A 19,292-nucleotide genomic window follows, 5' to 3' on the forward strand; every position below is an offset into this window, starting at 1 on the left:
AAGCAGGCAGTGTCTGATATTGACGTGTATTGAGAGCTTGAACAAATCACTTTTCCCTACACTCACAACTAGTTGAGGGGGCAATTTTAGACTTTGGTTACAGCAAAAGAAACACCTAACCTAAACAGGGGTTTAACAAAACGAAAATTTTAAACTGCTAATTCTTATGGTACCGTGATTACAAACACCGAGATCACCCGGTGGCATAATTGAAAATGATTTTGACAATGCATGGAGAGAGTTGGGACAATACAGCCATCAGAAGTCTATCTTTGTATCTTCTACAGTCAGCTAGAGAAATGTGAAGGATGTGATAAGATCCACCACCACCAAGTAATGAATGGACATTAATATTTCCCTTTTGATGAGAGAACATGACTATTTGTCTCCAAAAGATTGTAGAATGTCTTACATTTCAATATGTGTGAGATATTAAATAGCTATTAGAGAAATGTCAAGCAGATTTTTACTAAATAAAAACAGATGATAAATGTTAAAAGTCTTCTCTTCATAAATCACCAGATTTTGTGATCAACTTTATAAAGAGAGATACACTAAATGGGCGATTTCATTTTCCTTTAAACTAGAAATGATAGAGACCAGTCTATCATCATCATCAAGCATTTTCTCTTCAGAATATAATCCATCACTTATGAACTGTTGCCAAGACCTTTTGTCTCTCACTAACTGATTTAGCCAACTGATCTGGAAGTCCATATTCTCAGTAGTTCCCTTTTTATGCACCCTTCCACCATTTTTTCTAGACAGATTGTTCACATTAATTATTGATTTCTACCTCTCTCAATCAGCCTCTATCTTACTCTCATTCCACCTACACATTCCTCCCTCTGATGCAGAACATACCAAACTTTGTGGGTATTTGTTTTGTATTTTTTTTATGTTTACCTGGATATGCACATATAGATTACTGCCCATTATATAATTGGCAACTGAAAACCGTTTATTAAGACCACCACATAGGTTTGGTTTGCCGAATCGAGTTATTTTGAAAATAGTATTTTGTAGAAGCTTTTTATTTTTCAAACTCTTTGTATCTTCAATTGCTACTTTGTAGTGTTTGGTTCGGTTGTTTTATAGTGGATTTTATCGTTTTTGTTTCCTGCCCTGCAGAACATGTTTTGCAATGTTTGGTACATTTTAAATTAGGAAACCAGTCAAGAAGTGAGGGAGATGGAAAGAGAAAGGGGAAATGGGAAGAAAGAAAAAGGGGGAAAGGTGGGTTGTTGTTTTTGGTTTTGCAGAACATAAGTTTTGCAAAAGGAAATAGAAAAACAAAAAGCATCAATGTTAGGTGCATTTCTTCTCAGGAAGCCAATATCTTCAGACAGCCTGATCTGGTAGCGCCAGGTGACCATATAGACTAATGACCATTTATCTTATAGATGAGATACAGAGACACACTATATTCGAAAAAAATGCATATTAAAAAAGATAAATCAATTATCATCAAAAATAGTAAGCTAGCCCGGAGAAAAAAAATATTAATGACATAAAAGAAAGAATTACACATTTACAAAGAGAAAGGATTAAACTTGTTTTAAATGTAAATTTTATCAAATTAATTCACCAAAAATAAACGATATCACAAGTTCAAATTAAAAATGAATAAATATAAACCAAAACTTTAAACTGCTAATTCTGGTGGAGCAAGATCACAAAATGGCACAATTGAAAAGTGTCTATTACGGAGACCATACTGACAAGTGACCAATTTTCTTTTAAAGTAAAGATTATGTATATACTCGTGCTGGTCAAAATAATAGAACATATGTAAATTCATTCAGTTTGGGATAATTTTCGGCTTGTCAATTGTATAGGCGAGATATCTTATATTTAAATAACAATTGCAACTATTTTTAATCATTTGAGGAGGTGCATATGGCAGACAATGAGTACTTTATTGTCACATTAGAAAAGTCAACGTTTCAATTTAATAGAACATTTTGTCGTTGAGTAATCTTAAACTCAAAATATTTTGCAAATATTGTTTTAAAAAGATTTTGAAAGTGATTTAATAATACTGTATAAGTATGGGTCGCTCTTTGCCTGAGAAGCAGCATATGTTTGATTTGCAGGCAAAAGGATAGACGCACGTGGAAATCGCAATCAAGGTCGGATGTTCAAGATCGGTGGTGACCAAAGTGCTCCAGGAAGGTGCTGAGAGTGTTTCCAACAGCAATCGCAAGAAATGCGGACGAAAGAAAAGCATCACCGAAAGACAAGACCAGGCACTGGACAAGGTGGCAAAGAAAAGTCAGTTCCAATCAATAAGTCACATCACTGTAGCATGGAAACAGGCTTCTGGTGCCAACGTTTCGAGAAGCACTACCTACCAAAGTCTCCGGCAACTGGGATACTTAACAAGAAGCAGATGTTGAAGAGGCTGCGATGGGCAACTGCTCATCAAACCTAGACTGCAGACGAATGGCGGCGTGTGATCTTTTCAGATGGCTCTCGATTTTGTATCTCCTTCGGCAACCAAGGGTCACGTGTTTGGCGAAGAACCACGAAACGGTATAACCAAGAATGCGTTAAGAAGTCTGTGAAGTTCCCACAGTCTTGCATGGTTTCGGGCTGTATGTGTGCTAAAGGTGTTGGGAATTTATGCTTCATCAAAGGAACTGTAAATGCAAAAGTGTACCAAGATATCCTGGAAGCTAATTTACTGCCAGTGTTGGATAACCAGTTTGACAGGGAGGCTACAGACATCATTTTTCAACATGACTTGGCACCAGCACATTCTGCCAAGACCACATCTTCCTGGCTCCGAAAACGATCGATCCCGGTTCTTGAATGACTGGCCAACTCGCCAGATTTGAACGTTATTGAAGCCTTGTGGGACCAGATGAAGAGGAAGCTCCGAAAAGAAAAACCTACTTCCCTTGCAGCCATAAAGATTGCAATCCAGAACACATGGGATTCAGTGTCTACACATGATTGCGAGAAGCTTGTTGTTTCCATGCCCCGGCGAATTGATGCTGTTATCAAGGCAAAAGGTGCTGCTACTAAATATTGATTAATTTTATTTGTATTTGTGTTAATAAAAAAACTATTGTTTTCTTACCTGCATTGTTCTATTATTTTGAAACACGAAATATTCAAAAACTAACATTGCAATTGATATAAAAAAAAAAAATTCTGTCGTAAAACAACTATTTCAGTTAGTTTAGCATGATAGGATATTTTAGCCATAATTCATCTCATAGATCGTCCTCAATAAGAATTTAGTGCCAAAAAACATGTTGTTCTATTTTTTGGTCCAGCACGAGTATGCGAAGATACACAATATTTGAAAAACATGCACATCTAAAAAAAAATAAATAAATAAAAAAATAAATAAATAAAAAAATGAATAAATAAAAAAATGAATAAATAAAAAAATGAATAAATAAAAAAATGAATAAATAAAAAAATGAATAAATAAAAAAATAAATAAATAAAAAAATGAATAAATAAAAAAATAAATAAATAAAAAAATGAATAAATAAAAAAATGAATAAATAAAAAAATGAATAAATAAAAAAATGAATAAATAAAAAAATGAATAAATAAAAAAATGAATAAATAAAAAAATGAATAAATAAAAAAATGAATAAATAAAAAAATGAATAAATAAAAAAATAAATAAATAAAAAAATAAATAAATAAAAAAATGAATAAATAAAAAAATGAATAAATAAAAAAATGAATAAATAAAAAAATAAAAAAATAAAAAAATGAATAAATAAAAAAATAAATAAATAAAAAAATAAATAAATAAAAAAATGAATAAATCTCTTGTCATCGAAAATAGTAACATAACTTTAAGTTGCTCAGAGAAAAAAAACTATTGACACGAGAGAAAGAATTACAGATTCTGACTCAGAAAATAGCAATTCTTTCTCCTTTGTCAGAAACTTCACTCACAGGATGCGAGAACTAAAGGACAAAAAATGAAATGGGCAGATTTTTTTTTTTTTTTTTTTTTTTCACTTCAAGCTAGCCTTCATTCATTTTTTTTTATTTTGTTTATCAGTTCGTGCAAGCTGGGGTATGGAGCATTCTACCGGATGCCAAACATTCACCCAACTAACTCAGATATTCCAATCCAACCAAGAGATCTTTTTTAAGATTCTGACCTGTCCCTTTTTAAGAGCAATTGACATTCACCTGTATGCACCCATTTTTTTTTCAGGGATACGGGTTATTGCGTGTACAGTAATCAATGGGATAATATTATAGTAATCGTTAGTAACGGAGATCTGATAAAGTTCTTAAGGGGGCGGTTCAACAGGAACTTGTTTATGTTGGACTTGAAGACATCCAAGTTGTAGTCAGTGCGCAAAAATATACGCACGGTTGACTTTCTACTCTTCAAAATTTGTTTATTCATTTTCATACTCTAGACTCAGCTCGTTTGCAGTCGAGTACCCTAAATACAAGAAAGCTTAATACTCTAAGTTTCTTTCCTCGAACAGTTAGACTTTGGAATTCCCTTCCTGCTACTTGCTTTCCTGACTATACTGATATGCAGAAGTTCAAATGTAACATAAACCAACATACTGTTAATCTTTCTTAGGCCTGATCCCAAATAGTAGACCCTTACGACCAAATGGTGATATGTCTTTTTAGGGGTGAATGTGAAAAAAAGGAAAGCGAGTTACCGAAAGTCGACTTTCTACTCGACAAAATGTACTTATCCACTCTAAACTCAGCTCATTTGCAAACGCTACAAAAAAAAATTTTTTGTTTAGTTCAAGTTAGCCATCACTCACCTGTATGCGTCCTGAGATGATTGCGCAGATGCGATCGCTGCGCAAACGCCTTGCAACAAAACGTGCAGTGGAAGGGTTTCTCTCCAGTATGTACACGTTCATGGTTGTTGAGATGATCACGTTGCGCAAACGATTTCGAGCAATACGTGCAGCTGTACGGTCTCTCCCCCGTATGGATGCGGGTGTGCACTTTCAGGTGCACCTTCTGCGCAAACGCCTTTGGACACGACGAGCATTGGTATGGCCGGATGCCAGTATGGGTCATCTCGTGGTTCTTCAGAAACACCTTCTGGGAAAATGTCTTTGTGCAGTATGTGCACGTGAAGTGTTTCGGCGGGCCGACCGCAACCACGACCCCGTCGGAAGAATGGATGCCACCGTTAGGCGAATCGGCAGAATTGAGGTTGGAAACGGAAGCAGCAGCAGCCGCGGTTTCATGGTTGTGGAGGTTTGCCTTACGCGAGAAAGACTTGCGGCATATGTCACATTTAAACGGCTTATGGCTACTGCCATGAGAATGGTTATGCTGATGCTGGATTTGATGCTGGTGTTGGTGTTGCGGTTGTGGCGGAGGTGGTATAGGTGACACCGGTGCGGTTTGCTCATGTTGCTGCAGAGGTGGTGGAGTCGGAGAGTGTTGTTGCTGTGGTGTCTGTTGTTGCTGCTGCTGCGGTTGTTGAGTTTGCTGCTGTTGCTGCTGTTCTTGTGGTGAAGTTTGGTGATGAGTTTTTTGTTGGCTCTTGGATGAAGGCGGCGGAGCTGGCAGTGGTGGTGTCGGTGTTTGGGGATGTTGCCGGTTGTCCTGCTGGTAGAAAGTCTGGTTGTGCATATCAAATGAAAACTGATTGCCGACAGTGTACACTGGTTGAATTGAGTACATTTTGGAGGGGTAGAGAAATGTTGCAAAAAAATAATTCAACAGGAACACTTCTCTTAGTTTTCTCACCTTACCAGTCTGTTTTACTTATATATATATATATATAGTTCTATATACACATTTTTATATTATATTTACAATTTTATGTCATATATTTATAATTTTTCTACTTTATTTTCTTTGATTAAGGATGGGATTCTGGGAGAAAAATGTTCCAGAATTTAATGTCTAATTCCTTTAATATAATCTCTTGAAATAAATCTCTTTCTGCGATTAAGTTTCTTTGGAATCAAAACTTACTAAATTGTTTTGACTAATTTCCTCTTTCAGTTTTAGCAAATTTCTATCATGATTAATCCCTTAATTTAATTATCATTTTTTTTTTTAATACATGTAAGACAAAATTTCAAGAACACAATCTAAGACATTATTAAATTCATCTTCTGACTAATTACTAAGTTTATTTTGTAACTAATTACTTTTGTGTCACTAATTTTTTTTTGTTAATGTTATACTAATTCATTAACATGTTTTTTTTTTTGTATTTCATCAAATTTTTGTTTAATTCTTTTTTTAATCCCTGTTCCAAAATTAAAAAAAAACAAAAAACAATTTAGGCTACAAAAATCTATTTTTATTATTTTTAGAAGCAATATTTTTGGCTTATGTTTTACTGATTTCTTTTCTAGTCGAAAATTTAAGTCAACGAAAATAAAATAAAATAAAAAAGAAAAAAAAATGGCTCTACAATTTTTTTTAACTTTCTAAAAAAAAAAAAAAAATCCCTCTTGTATTTTTTATACTTAAATTGATACCAAAATAATAAAATAAAATAATGTATTTAACCAATGATTTAACATATTTTTTACTAAATTTTAACTTCTTTTAATGTTTAATAAAAGAAAAGTTTTTGTTACAGACTATTTTATCATTATTTTTAATTTCTGTTCTCATGAGAGCAAAAACTTTAAATTCTACTTGAATACCCAAATATAATCTTGCAAATAAGTGTTAGTTACTATTTTCATACACCTCTCTCAACTATTTTATGCAATTGTCTTTTCACTATGCACAAATAGAGAGTTGTCTCCCTTAGACCAAACGCTGATGATGACTTGGATTCACACCATTTTGAAAGTTTCTTATGGACCATAAGGTAATCAATCTAAATCTATTTGCATTTAAATCAACAACACAGTAGAAAACAATTAAGAAATCAATAAGAGGTGTTTACAGGTTGGTGCAAAGGCCAGGTTATAATATATTAAGTCATTGAAACGCCGTCGGCTGGAGACTTCAACCAACGACAACCTGTCAGGTATGCACAAGTTCATCGTGGATATATTAAAAAGTGACGGCTACAAATTTTTCCTACCATCCAAATCCAATTTAGAAAACGACAAAAATTCAAAATCTAAATGCTTAGATATATTTTCTTTAATAAAAAGGTATTTTTTTACGTCTATTTAATTTTAACAATAGCACCCAATTATACTAAGATTTATTTTGAGATATTAAATTTATTAAAGATATAAAAGATGTGTTTCTTTATTGCCACAACATTGAGATATAATTTTTTTTTACTATTCTAGAGTATAAAAATATATTAAATAAAATAATATATTTTGCTATATAATCTTTTCATTTATGTTTCAATGTGAGTATATATATCTAAAGAGACGTGTCATTCAGACTCCAGTGGGAAATCAGATGTTAGCTCATGTAAGAACTAGTAACTAAATAATAACATTGTTTAGAAATCAAATTACAAAATATTTGTAAACTTAAAATAATTTCAAAACTCAAGAGATATTTAGTAAGTTTATTTTTTTCAAAGTTTTAGTTTTTTTTTTTTATTTCTTTTATCTTTGAAACAACATTTCATAGATTACTTCGATTTTAGTCTAATAAAAAATAAATGATAAAAAAAGAGAATCCAAATCTAAATTTTTGGGAAAGAAACTAAAAGCAAATCAGATTGATAAATATTTAAGCTAGTCTTTAAATATTTGTTTCGTTAGCAAGTAGAACTTTTTTCCCCTCCTAAAATCATACAATTTTGAGTTGTTTTTAGGTTTCTACAAATAAAAATAAGTTTTCACTGCTTAGAAAGAAAAAAATAATTAAGATTATCAGTTTTTTTTTCCTTTTTAAACTTGCTTATTAACACTTTATTTTAACTTTTTAAAAATAATGTGCATACATATATATATATATCTCAGAGATGTTTACGCCTTGATCAAATTGGTATGCTTGTTATTATATGCAAAGAGTTCAGAAGGACGAGTAGAGAGTGATTTCATCATACCAGTATTTTAGAGGGTGACTATGTGTGCAACTCTAATCGCGCGCACAGTACAAATGGTAAAACTCTTTGGATTTCAAATAGTGGACAATTTCAAGTAGGAAGAATCTGTAAAAGAAAAAAAAGAAAATGGTAAGACAATAAATAAAAGAACATAAGAAAATATTTTTTAAAATAATTATAGATAAGACAATAAAATCCAAATCCTTTTCAGTCATTACGTTGGTAGGAAAATGGTCGTTTTTTTGTTATATTACGATTATTTGATTGGTCCCCGCCCTTTCTTCTCCTATGCACCCTCTTTTTCACTAATGTGAAGTTGCTAGTCTCAGTCTTTTCTATATACTATTATGGCACGTGTTCTTCAAAATTGTCTGATCTATTTCCTGCTTCTTTTGTTCCAGTTCGTGTGACTTATTAGTCTAGTGATCATTCAGCATTAAAACGGAATGGTTAAGTGTAGGTATAGACTGCTTCATACCCTCTAAAAAATTCCATTAAAAACTTAACAGCTAGCCTAGATTCTCTCCAGATTGTGCTGCTGCTGCTGCCACCATTGCATACAGAAATCACTTTTTCCATTGCTCCCAACAAAATAAATGTACTAAGACTAAAGCTGCCTTCAGGACTGCCAGCAACCACTGTAGAAAAGTAATAAAGAATGCAAGAGAGTTGTATACTCAGTCTGTCAAGTCCAAAGTAGCTGAGCAGCAGCTTGATTCCTACCAGTTTTGGCAAATAATAAACAGGGTCCTCAACAGAAGCATGTGCTCTATCCCAACCATCATCAATGGACCTGAAGTAATCTTGTCAGTATCAGACAAAGCCAAACTCTTTGCCAGGAACTTTGCAGCTAATTCTACTCTATGCTCTTCATTAATTCGCAATTTTCATACGTCATTGTGATACAGCTTCCTATTCCAGTAGCTTCTTTCCAAGAATTGCAAGCTTGTAAAATCCTGCCTGTTGACCATTTTCATAGGATTTGCCATTTCAAGAATAATGTCAATAGATATCTCCTGTTTTTGCAATAATTAAGTTCCATTCTTAGTAGCTCCTTACATCAGATAGCTTCCAGCCCTGTCGGTGGGGCATTAAAATACGCCGACTTCCCCCCCTGCAGAGGGTAAAAGTCCCTCAATGGGAGTCCTGGATATGACCTTAAACTATATCCAGTGGTGAGGCCCTAGCTTGTGGGCTTTGGGGAGTGTGGAGCCACCCTTTAATTACCATTGCTCCCAGGTCCACTCTGAGCCGGAGTGGTAGTACCTGTTAGGGTCCCAACTATGGGTTAAATAGAAACCGATGTGAAAACAACAAATATATTCTATTAAAACAATTTTTCTTCAAAATCTTTGGATTCGGCATTAAATAACCCGAAAAGAGTTGATATGCCGTAAAACAAAACCAACCAACCAACCAACCAGATAGCTTCATATGCTTTGTATAGAGAGATTTCTATTTAAAAAAAAAAAGAAGAAAAAAAAAAAAAAATTTTAACATGTTAACATTATTTACATTTTTAAAACACAACATTTGTTATTTACAAGAAACCTGTAAGATCTTAAACTTGGGTCATAAAACAGCACAAAGCAGTTTGTAACATCTGAAGAGCATTCAACGAGAGGACCGTAATCTAATGCATGTGCATGGAATGTGCATGGAATGCGAGCAACATAACAATTGTTGAATACTTCTCGGCACCGTTCAGCAAACAAAGAGCCTATCAGTCACGTATACGCAATGTGATGGTGTACAGAAGTAGAACTTGGCCAGTGAAGGTTGAGGATATTCGCTGCATGGAGAAAAATTCCATGCAAGGATGTGAGCAAAATAGCAAAATAATCTGAAATTCACAATCGTGGAAATGGCCCTCTAAAAATTTCCCAGGATCGGGCAGATGCCCTCCCCTCCCCCTACTTCAAGTTTGTGTGTGAAATTTAACGTACAATGATTGCGACTTATGTACGAATTGAAATGGCATGAATAAAATACGGCAATAAATAAAATATTAGTGTACACCGAAATATCTGGAAAATAATCAATAATTTCTATTTAAGAAATTCAACAACTATTTGGAGTCAAGAACTGCAACCTTTTTTAACCATTCTCATAGATTTTTGTCTTAATTAATGTCACTGACTCACTGATTGTCTCCCTTTGTGTCAATCTTGTTTAAAATCGTTAATCTTCTATCTATCTATATATATAAAAGCGAAAATGTATGTATGTATATATGTATGTACGCTTTGCCTCGATGTCCACAAAAGGCTTCTTTCAGAGAAGCGCTTGCTCGGTTCACCACTTCTTAAAACTTTTTATATCATCTATAAATTGTAATATCTCAGAGTTACCCACAGAGCTCGCCTGTCTATTTAATTTTATTGACTTTCAAACGTTAATTATTCCACATTTCCCACATCAGCACGCGTTACATTCGGTTTTCGGTATAAAAAAAAGCAAAACTCGACTCTAATCACAGGGCGAAAGCCAGTTGTCTCAAGAGAGCTAAGTAACGTTTGTTCAATGTCGACTTTGTCATATCAGACTGTAGCTTTCATTTCGCTCCTTCTAATAAACAGGGAGCGGATTTTTAAAAACAAACAAACCGATTTATTCACCTCATTCAAAACTGTCGCGCACAAAATAACTGCTGAATACCTATCGCCGTCACATCAATCAAAAACGCGCACCTGTTTTTTTTTAAACACTTTACTATTTTCCAACTGTGCGTCGTGAAGGCTTCGTCTTTTTTTTTTCACATTTTCGGGTTTTTTTCACATACCCCGAAAAACACCCAGGCAACGCCGGGTACCCCTCGCTAGTCGTATGTAAAACTTAAATTTTATTTATTAAAAATAATTATTTTCCATATACGCGAATATTTTTCAATAATAAGTAAATATTTCTGAAAGTTTTCCTGCTAGTGTTATTTTTAACTGTCATATTTTAATCAGATATCTACATACATAAGCATTGTACGATATCTTTTATTTTTGAGCTATTCAGTTTTTTAAAGCAGTTAACCAAGAAATTGTTTTGCTATGGGAGATAAATTCTGTGTAGATGTTTTGAGGGATGGCGCAATTCTTTCATGCTGAATAATAAGAAAGAAAAATTACTTATTCTACCATAAACCCTTGTTCAGGATTCTAGAAGTGCCTGGAATTGAGGAGACCATTTTCCATTAAAATTTATATACGAAACTGATCCCCTACTCTAAATTTTTTTTCTTTTTTTCCAAGTTTTTAGCGTGTTCACACATAATCACCTAAAAAGTAGAATCTAATGACGAGCGGAGGGGGGGGGTATTTAGCGGAGAGTGCTAATCTACAATTTTTTTTATTTCATAATCAAATTATCGACAGATAGGTTGTAACGTAATTTTTGCTTTTAAATTTGTTGAATTCTGTCAAATTTAGTCTTTTCTGTAAAAAAAGATCTTCAAAGTTTTTGTTTTTCTGTGTTGAGAAAAATTGGTGGATGTTAAGATAGAGTCGACGGATCGATTTCTTTTTTTAAATGTCGTTTTATGCAAAAATAATATTATGTATTTAATTGGCATGTCGAAAATAGTAATATCTACAACAATTACAAAAATTCGAGCAGAAAGTTATTTATAGTAAAAAGTAATTTTTACAGAAAATTAGGTAAAATTGCATTTTTCTTAGACGTTATAAAATTAGACAGTGAAAAGTTTACACACAGTGGACAAAACTCTGTACAAATATTTTAAATTACTTGTTCATGGCACGCAATATTTGTTCTTTATAGACTTCTTTTTACTAAAAACACAACAGCGTTTGTTCTACTTTATGAATTTTCATAATTTTTTGGATATATTACTATGTTCGTCATGATAATTAAGTACATAATGTTTTTGCTTAAAATGGTATATCTAAACAAAAAAAATATCTATTTGTCAACTATGTCAGCATCAGACAAGATTTACCAGGAACTTTGCAACAAATTCTACCCTATGCAACAAAGGCCATCAACTCCCCATATTTCCTCTTATAACAGACAACACAAATATCTGTGTGTGAGGTCGCTAAGCTAATCAAGAACCTTGATTCCAGTAAAGCAACTGGCCCTGACGGCATTCTAATTATAGTGTTGAAAAAGCTTCAACCAGAACTTGCCCCTATACTTACAAAACTGTTTAAGCATTGCCTTAAGGAGAAGTGCTTCCTAACACCCTGGAAAACCTCATCAGTATGCCCTGTATTTAAGAATTCAGGTGATAAGTCATCTCACTCTCAATAAAGACCAGTAAGTCTCCTGTGTGTCATGAGTAAGTTGCTGGAATCCATATTAAATAGAGAAGTAGTCAACTAACTCAGCAGAAATAACCTTCTTAGTGACATGCAATATGGTTTCTGTTCTTCCAGATCTACAGCAGATGTGCTAATGGTTATATCTCATAGGATTAGTGAATCTCTCGACAAAGGCTTCCTCTCTAGGGCAATTACTCTTGACATATCAAAAGTCTTTGATAAGGTATGGCATAAGGGCCTACTTCACAAGATTTCCAGCTATGGTATAACTGGAAATGTTTTCTTAATCATTAAATCATTTCTCTCTGATAGGCTCATAAGAGTAGTGGTTGATGGGCATAAATCAGGGGCCCACAGTATTAATGCTGGAGTCCCTCAGGGATCCATCCTGGACCCAACATTCTTCCTGATCTACATCAATGATCTCCGAAAACACATACTTAAATCATTTGTTGACATCTATGCTGACGACACGACCATCTATGGAAACATATCTAAGGCTGTAAATGACAAAGTTCTCTCTCCTCTGATCTTGAGCGCACAGTACAGTGGGGAAGAGGTGGCTGGTTACTTTTAATGCATCTAAAACCAAGCTCCTGTCTTTACATCATCAATGCTCTGATCCCCATCTGACATCAATTGAAATGGATGGCTCTCGACTAGAGGAAGCTCCATGTTGTGATAAGCTTCTGGGCTTGACCTTTACTCCTGACCTGAAATGGAACACGTATATCAAGTCTATTGCTAAGGTCGCTGGAAAAATGGTAGGATCCTTCTACCGTTCCAGAAGATATCTCACTGCTGATGCAATTCTCTATCTATATAAAAGCCAAGTACGTCCAAGAATGGAGTACTGCTGCCACATCTGGGCAAGAGCTGCTAAAAACAGCCTATCCTGCCTTGACAGAGTACAAAATAGACTTTGTGGCTTAGTGGAGGATGTCCTTTTCTCTTCCCTGCAACCTTTCTCCCACAGAAGAGACGTTGCAAGCTTGTCTTTGTTTTATCATTACTTCCATGGCAAGTGAGTGCTCGTCTGAGCTCCAATCTCTGGTCCTCCCTCGCCAATCTTTCACGAGGAGCACCCGTCTCGTTGAAACCACTGTCAAAAATTTTCCCCACACTTTATCTGTGCCAAAACCAAAACGTAGATTCCATGAACATAACTTCTTTCTTAGAAGTGCACACCTGTGAAACTCTCTTCCATTTGCCTGTTTCCCAACTTGGATGTCTTCAAGTCCAACATAAACAAATTCCTGATGAACCGCCCCCTTAAATAAGACACTTTATCAAATCTCCAATACTAACGATTACTATGATACTATCCCATTGATTACTGTACATGCAATAATCTTTATCCCCAAGTGGCTTCTGGGCCTTGATAAGTGGTGACTACCATGTAAAAAAAAAAAAAAAAATATATCTTTTAACAAGCACCGAAAAGTTTTTAACATAGTCGTTAACAAGAGAAAAGAACACGTAAAAGTGAATATATTTTGATTTTTCCTCTAATCTCTCCATCTATTAGTTTTGTATGTTTGTTTTCGCAATGAAAATTTGGTGCTTCTACACAATTTGAAACGAACTACAATTTTTTTGTCCTCCACTTTTGTTTTTATATGACTTCTTTTTACAGTTAAATTTAGTGATTCTACAGAATTTAAACCAAAACTTATTTTAGGGTTAAAAAATACAGTTCGGTTCAAATTGTGTAGAAGTACTCAAAAAATCGGTTTGGTAAATATGATACTTGTACACTTTAATCAAGACATTAAAAAATGAAAATAAAAAAAAAATTTTTTAAAGTTATATTGGACGTTATGGAATGAAGTTCTCCGAAAAAATTGTTTCACTTAATTTGATCAAGTGTTTTTTTTTTTTTTTTTTTTTTTTTACAGCGAAAAAACAATTTGTTATGATACGGATCAAAAGGTAGCTTTGTTTTGATTTTTAGGAAGAAAAGCTAGTATTTAAGATGGGGAGGGAGGGTCAGGGTCAGTGCTTTTGCTTTAGACTGAGTTTATCTCCCCGTGGCGTTTTCTAAAAATCCAAACATGGCTGCCTCCAGCGCACTGTCATAAAAACGTACTTTTCCGCTGTAAAAAAAAAAAAAAAAAAAAAAAAATACTCGATAAATTAAGTGAATTTTTTTTTCGGAAAACTTCAGTCCAAAACGGATACGTACAATATAACCTTTTTTCGATATTTTCATTTTTTTATTCTTGATTAAACTTCTGGAAAAAAAAAAAGTTACTCAGAAATAATGGAGGCACCGCCAAAAATGGCCGCAAAATCAAGTTGTTGTTTTTTAAAACGAAATTACGTTTATTAAAATCCATTATATCTGAGTAACTTTTTTTTTTCCAGAAAGATAAAACCCTGAATTTTATCATATAGAAAACAGAATAATGTAAAACTTTTTCTACTATTTTTAATTCAATTTTAAATGTTAAATTTTCCCAAAAAGTTAACAATTGACATTTTTTGTCTTGCACAAAAAACGTACTTAAATATTTAAAAAAAAGGGTTTTTGAAATAATTAATTTATTTATTTATTGTCTAACGAAGATTTAGGATGATTTTCTAAGAGAATATGCAAAAATATTATAATATAAGTACCTGAATTTCAAATAATTCCACTTATTCATATAGGTAACCAGATATTCGCGTTGACGTAGAGTTCAGATCGACTCTGTTTACGTTTTCGTCTGATAAAAAGCAAACTATGGAAGACCAAACAGGCCAAAAAAAACTTATTTTTCAGTGACGAAAATTTCAATGTATTATTAAGCTGAGGCTGGCCAGTACCAGATGGGTGACCATTTGTATGCGTTTGGTTTTTAATGTGTATGTGTGTGGGGGCCAGACTCCCCAAAATGGGGGGGGGGGCAATTTAAAGCAGAATAAAAAAAAATTATTTCAGCGCGTTTGGTCCACCATAGTCAAAGGCGGCAAACGTTTTCAAACGGGAGCGAAAAAAAAGATGCTATTTTTAACACAAAGGGCACAATATTTATCGAATTTTTTTTTTTGTTATCGATTATTCAAAGCATGCCCTGTTTAATAATGGTCATGCATTATTCGGCTCGCTAAAAAAAAATTGTTAATTTATTTATCAAAAATTTTAAAATAGCTTTTTTCGTATAAATATTTAAAAAAAATTTTTTTTGTTTTGCTTAACTTAAATTAATTATTTTACTTAACATATTCACCGAATTTCACACTTCAAAACTCAAAAGCGAGATAATTAAACACAATCGAAGTTCTGATATTCAGACGTCAAAATAAGGTATGCAAACAATTTTTTTTTTTTTTTTTTTTTGAATCTATAATTCTGTCCCTTACAACACAATATGTTGATTTCAGTCTCAGATGATTATTTTAAGCATATTTGTTCCCACTTCAAAACAAGGGGGGGTTTTGTAAGCAAAAAAAAAATATATATATAAACATCGTTTATGAAAAATAAGTACACTGTTATAAAGTTCATTCTTCTCCTAATAATCGCTGAAAATTTCGTATTGATCGGATAATTACCTGATTTTTGGTAGATTTTTAAAAAGACGGTCCGTCAAAAAGTACTTACCTGCCCCCCCCCCCAGTTTTGGCGGTGCCTATGTAATTTCGTTTTAAAAAACAACAACAACTTGATTTTTCGGCCATTTTTGGCGGTGCCTAAACTGTACAAGTACCAATATTACCTTACGCTATTTAGAGTTTAGCCTAATTTAAAAAAAAAAAAAAAAAGGGTACTTGTACAGTTTTATCAAGACATAAAAAAAATGCAAATATCGAAAAAAGGTTATATTGCACGTATCCGTTATTTAACGAAGTTCTCCGAAAAAAAAAAAAAATTCACTTAATTTCATCAAGTAGGTTTTTTTTGTTTTTTTTTACAGCGAAAAAAACAATTTGTTATGATATCGAGCAAAAGGTTCGATTTTTAGGAAGAAAAGCTAGTAATAAAGACGAGGAGGGAGTATCGGCGCTTTACATGGAGTTATCTCCCCGTGGCGTGTTCAACAAATTCCATAATGACTTCAACGTGCTCTAATAAGAACGTGTTTTTTTTCCGCTGTAAAAAAAAACAAAAAAAAAAAAACTACTCGATCAAATTAAATGAATTTTTTTTTTTCGGGATCTTCAATTCAAAACGGATACGTACAGTATAAACTTTTTTCGATATTTTCATTTATGAATGTCTTGATTAAACCTTACAAGTACCAAAAATATAAATAAATAAAATACAGAAAAATCTTTATATGTACGTTACGTACCCATCACGGAACGGAGACGTCATATTCCAAAAATTACGGAAAGTTATCAACTAGTTTTCTTGTTAACTAAGAAAATCAAATCTTATGAGTACGCAAAACAACTCGTGTCGCTATCTTAAAAAAAAAAAAAAAAAAAAAAAAAACAAGAACAAATATGTCTACAATAATCCAAGTTTCGCTTTAAATCGTTTAAAAATAATTTTCCTTATAAAAATAAAACTACTTGATCATTTTGACGTGATTTTTGGAATATGGCATTTTCGTTCAGTGACAGGAACGTACATCATGTGTGTGTGTGTGTGTGTGTGTGTGTGTGTGTGTTTTGTTTTTTGTTGTTTTTTTTAATTAAGTTAATTCTAAATAAGAACCGAAAATAATGATATCAAAAATCAACAATAATTTTATATTCATTTCATTTTGATATTAAAAATATTTTTTAAATCACTCAAAGCAAACGGTTCGTGTCAGCTTTCTCAACTTGGACTTCCCTCTTCTTGACAAATCTTCAATACACACACAAGATACGATTTAAACTTTATAATTTCTAATTCATCAATTGTCCGGGGATCTTTCTATTTTAATTTTTGTTTCGTTTGTTAAACCTTATTTTTTGTCTTTATTTTTATTGCATAAATATTTCTTTTTTTAACAATATCGTTTGTTTTCTATTTGTTTTGGTTTGATGTGGTTTTTACAACTTAGTGATTCTACAGAACTTTAATCGAACTTAACTAAACTGACTTTTGCTGAACAAAGTAAGATAAGGTTAACGGGAATATATATATAGGTATATATATATATATATATATATATATATATCGGTTCAAACTGTTATGAAATCCTAGCTTTTGAAAGATAATGTTTTCACTTTTAAAAATTATTGGATGAAAAATAGCTTCAAAAAGAGGAGGATTTGCTAAGAATTAAAACTTGAGAATTACTTTTTTCGACAATTTAAATGCTCTCAAATCGCGAAATTTTTATCGATTCTTTCTTTTTGAATTGAAAAAGGGTAAAAGACTGTCCAAACTATTAAAATTACAAATAATAACAATTAATTTACTTGTTTTTATGTTTTTCATAACTTATGGAAAAAAATAAAAAATAAAAAAAAAAATGGCGAAAACAAAACAAATCGGTGTTTATGCACTTTTGTTACCGTGCTATTTTTTTTTTTTTTTTATTAAATTGTTAGGTGAAAGTACAGATTAATTACATTATTAATTAATTAATGTTAAGAATAGCTTTATAAATAATAACGTTATTATTTTAACATAACAAAGGTGCATAAGTACCAACAAACCTTATGGACCATAAGGTTTGAGGAGAGGGGGACAAATGATCTGAAATTCACTATTTTTATGTGTAACATTCTCGACTAAATAATCACCTCCGCCCATTTCGCCAAAAAATAAGATACTGTTTTTTAGACGATTACGTGTGGTTGGTTGACTATGAAAAACTTGTCGGGAAGAATTAAAGAAAAAAAAATTACATTATTTTAGAATTCAGAGTGAGGGCTAAGTTTTCTACATTACATAAATCAACCTCACCCTCCGTTTCCGGACCATTCTAAATGTTTAGTGTTTTTAAATAATCCCAAGTAGACACCCCCACCCCCAAAAAAAGAAAAAGCACAAGATTTATGTTCCATGGTAATTTTAATTAGTTAACAGTCCTTAAACGCTGGCATGACCTGGAAGTGGGTGATCATTTTACGTGCTCTTGGATGAGTCAAACCGAGACTAAAAATCAAAACAGTAACAGATTTCTAGATTTTATTTATTCATTTATTTTTATTCGTATACCAATTCTACATATTCACACAGAAAGCATACGTGGATGTTTTACGATAACACACACACTTTATTTATTTTTTTTTTTTTTCGGAGTATCTGTTGCTACAAATAAAAAAGAATTGCAAGGTGGTTATAAAATGGGGGTCCGGCTAGCTTAGTAATAAAAACACAGAAATCGTCCCCAACTTTTAGATTTTCCGCATTTTCTTATTGTTGTTGTACGTAAACTGTAACAACCTAACTTAGTTGACTTTTTAGCTGTTTATTTACGTACACCGCCCGCTCCCCTAAAAAAAAAAAATAATAATAAATAGAAAACTTACTTTTTTAATAGAGTGTCAGTTAAGTAAAGTAACCTCCCCCTCATAAGTGGAAAAAAAAAAAAAGACAAGTGCGCTTGAAGAGGGGGAGGGAGGACCAAATCGATGTCCGATCATGATTTAAACGTCTATCGTCATATAGAAAAATCTGGACTCACCTTGAATTAAAAAAAAAAAAAACAGGACCGAGAGAGATAGAGAGAAAAATATATGATGACGATGTTGATTCAAACTAGATATTTCAACACCCTTCTCTCTGGTCGTTAGAAGACATTTTATGACTTCATTTGCCAACAAGATCAGAGATTGAACCACGGGAGATAATTGATGGAATGACCTAAAAACCAGCGCGGCATTACCTCCCTTTGCCTATTTATTCTTTATGTGTTATTAGTTTTTGTTAATTCAAATTTATTTTATTTTCTCTTTTCAAACCTGCATAAAATATATACATTCATATTTTTTAAATCACTAAATAATATTTTGAATACAAAGTAGAGCAGGTAAGGCCAGGTTGAAAGAATGGATGAGAATTTTAGAGTCAGTATACATAGAACAGTTTTCATTTTTTTTCCAAGGTGTTCACCACTTATCAAGGCCCGGAAGCCACTCGGGGATAAGGGTTATTGTTTGTGCAGTACGTTAGTGTTGAGATTTGATAA

General features: G+C 32.8%; 1 protein-coding gene across 2 annotated transcripts in view; it reads right to left on the reverse strand.

The window, feature by feature from the left end:
• LOC145242067 (uncharacterized) overlaps positions 1–18,944 on the reverse strand; it is a 31,202-nt gene extending 12,258 nt beyond the window's left edge. The window contains exons 1-2 of one of the 2 annotated variants that reach the window (XM_080104965.1): positions 18,789–18,944; positions 4,776–8,065 (exon numbers count right to left, since the gene is read on the reverse strand). In XM_080104965.1, the coding sequence (XP_079961091.1) occupies positions 4,776–5,655 (880 nt within the window). In that variant the 5' untranslated portion in view covers positions 5,656–8,065; positions 18,789–18,944. Of the gene's footprint in view, positions 1–4,775; positions 8,066–18,633; positions 18,749–18,788 lie in introns of those variants that run through there. The other variant, XM_080104966.1, reaches the window with a different exon arrangement.
• Between the last annotated feature and the right edge of the window lie 348 nt (positions 18,945–19,292).

This window comes from Euprymna scolopes, chromosome 21 (genome assembly GCF_053919585.1).
Source record: "Euprymna scolopes isolate OS-2025 chromosome 21, ASM5391958v1, whole genome shotgun sequence".
In the NCBI taxonomy this organism is placed as follows: Eukaryota; Metazoa; Mollusca; class Cephalopoda; order Sepiida; family Sepiolidae; genus Euprymna; species Euprymna scolopes.